The 1,512-nt window shown below is 33.3% G+C and overlaps 1 protein-coding gene across 1 annotated transcript; it reads right to left on the minus strand.

The window, feature by feature from the left end:
- Nucleotides 1-389: 389 nt before the first annotated feature.
- Nucleotides 390-1,097, minus strand: LOC108911690 (craniofacial development protein 2-like). Its single transcript, XM_018716681.1, has one exon. The coding sequence runs from the start codon at nt 1,095-1,097 to the stop codon at nt 390-392; it is 708 nt and encodes a 235-aa protein (XP_018572197.1).
- Between the last annotated feature and the right edge of the window lie 415 nt (nt 1,098-1,512).

Here is a 1,512-nt window from a genome sequence, read left to right on the forward strand (position 1 = left end):
TCCTAATATTGTTATTTCTTAAGTTTTCTTCTATTTGTTCTAATACCGTTTCATAATTTTTCCTTTTCTTATTTCTTAGCACCTTTTTAGTTTTCCTTCTTTGCTCTTCATATTTATTCTTTGCTTCCTCCGTTCCTTCTTGTTGCATCTTTTGTCTCAATTTTCTTCTAGTTTCTAGCTCCTCCTTATACTCATTATCAAACCATTCTTTTTCCAGTTTCCTCACTTTTTTCCTGTATTTTCCACCTGCTCTTACTATTTTTTTTATTCCTGCCCACATTTCTTCTATAGTTGCCGTTTCATTAGTATTATTACTGCTACTTAATTCTCTACTTAGATTGCTTTCATATTATATTTTTTCCTCTCTGGTTGCTGGCCTAGCAACCACTCTATTTCTTATTTTTTTCCCTCCTCTGGTTTCTAGTTTCTGGTATATGTTGATCTAGTTTTGCTCCTACCATGGAGTGATCCGTATCTGCGTCTAAACCTCTATAAGTCCTTATATTTTTAACGCATTTTACCTCCGGCTTTTCTATTGCAATGTGGTCTATCTGATTTATTGTTTTCCCATCTGGTGATCTAAATGTTCCTTTGTATATTTCTTTCCTTTGGAAGTATGTACTTTTTATAATCAGGTTCTTTTCCTTTGCAAAATCAATTAAGAATTTACCATTTTCATTGGTTACTTCGTGTTTGCTATGATCTCCTATTGTGGGTTTATACATTTCCTCCCTACCTATTTTTGCATTTGCATCCCCCAACAAAATTTTCATATCATACTTTGGAATCTCTTCGTATAATCTATCCAATTCGTTATAGAATTCTTCCTTGCTCCCTAGATCCGCTTCTTCATGCGGTGCATGTATGTTCAAAAAAGTTATTTTTTGATACTGTCCTCTAAGCCTTAAAAGGCATATCCTATTTGAAACTAATTTATACTCTACTACTAACTCTTTTAGTTCCTTCCTTACTAGGAACCCTGTGCCCAGTAGTCTATCCTTTCCCCCGCTATTTATAAATATATAGCCCCCTATTTCCATTACCAGTTCCCCTAATTGTTTCGTTTCTTGTAGTGCAACTACGATATTTATGTACATAGTCAGTGATGAGGAAATGTGTATTTTGAATAATGATTATATTTTATGATAAAATTCATATAAATATTTCCGAAATACTTGCTAATAAAGGAAAAATATATTTAATACCGACAGAAAGTAGGTCAAACCTGTTGTAAATAATTACAAAAACAAGACAATTGCCACATTATTTTACTACACATACAGACAAATATATTTCCGACACTGGTTTCTTGGCTAAAAACCAAAGTCACAAGCGTCTCAAAACGTCTACAATACATTTTGTATTCCTTTTCAGCGACAGAAGTACTTTAAAAGAAAATGCAACTATTTACATTCAAATGGTGTGATATTCAGCTAATCCCTGCTATGCTATTTTTTCACATCTCCCTTCATTTCCATTCCAGTTGTTCCAGATAAGCAACTTGCTAGGCGA

Source organism: Anoplophora glabripennis, unplaced genomic scaffold (genome assembly GCF_000390285.2).
Source record: "Anoplophora glabripennis isolate ALB-LARVAE unplaced genomic scaffold, Agla_2.0 scaffold530, whole genome shotgun sequence".
NCBI classification, from domain to species: Eukaryota; Metazoa; Arthropoda; class Insecta; order Coleoptera; family Cerambycidae; genus Anoplophora; species Anoplophora glabripennis.

What these genes read in the sequence shown, in the direction of transcription:
- LOC108911690 (XM_018716681.1), bottom strand. Translation starts at nt 1,097, where the DNA reads ATGTACATAAATATCGTAGTTGCACTACAAGAAACGAAACAATTAGGG.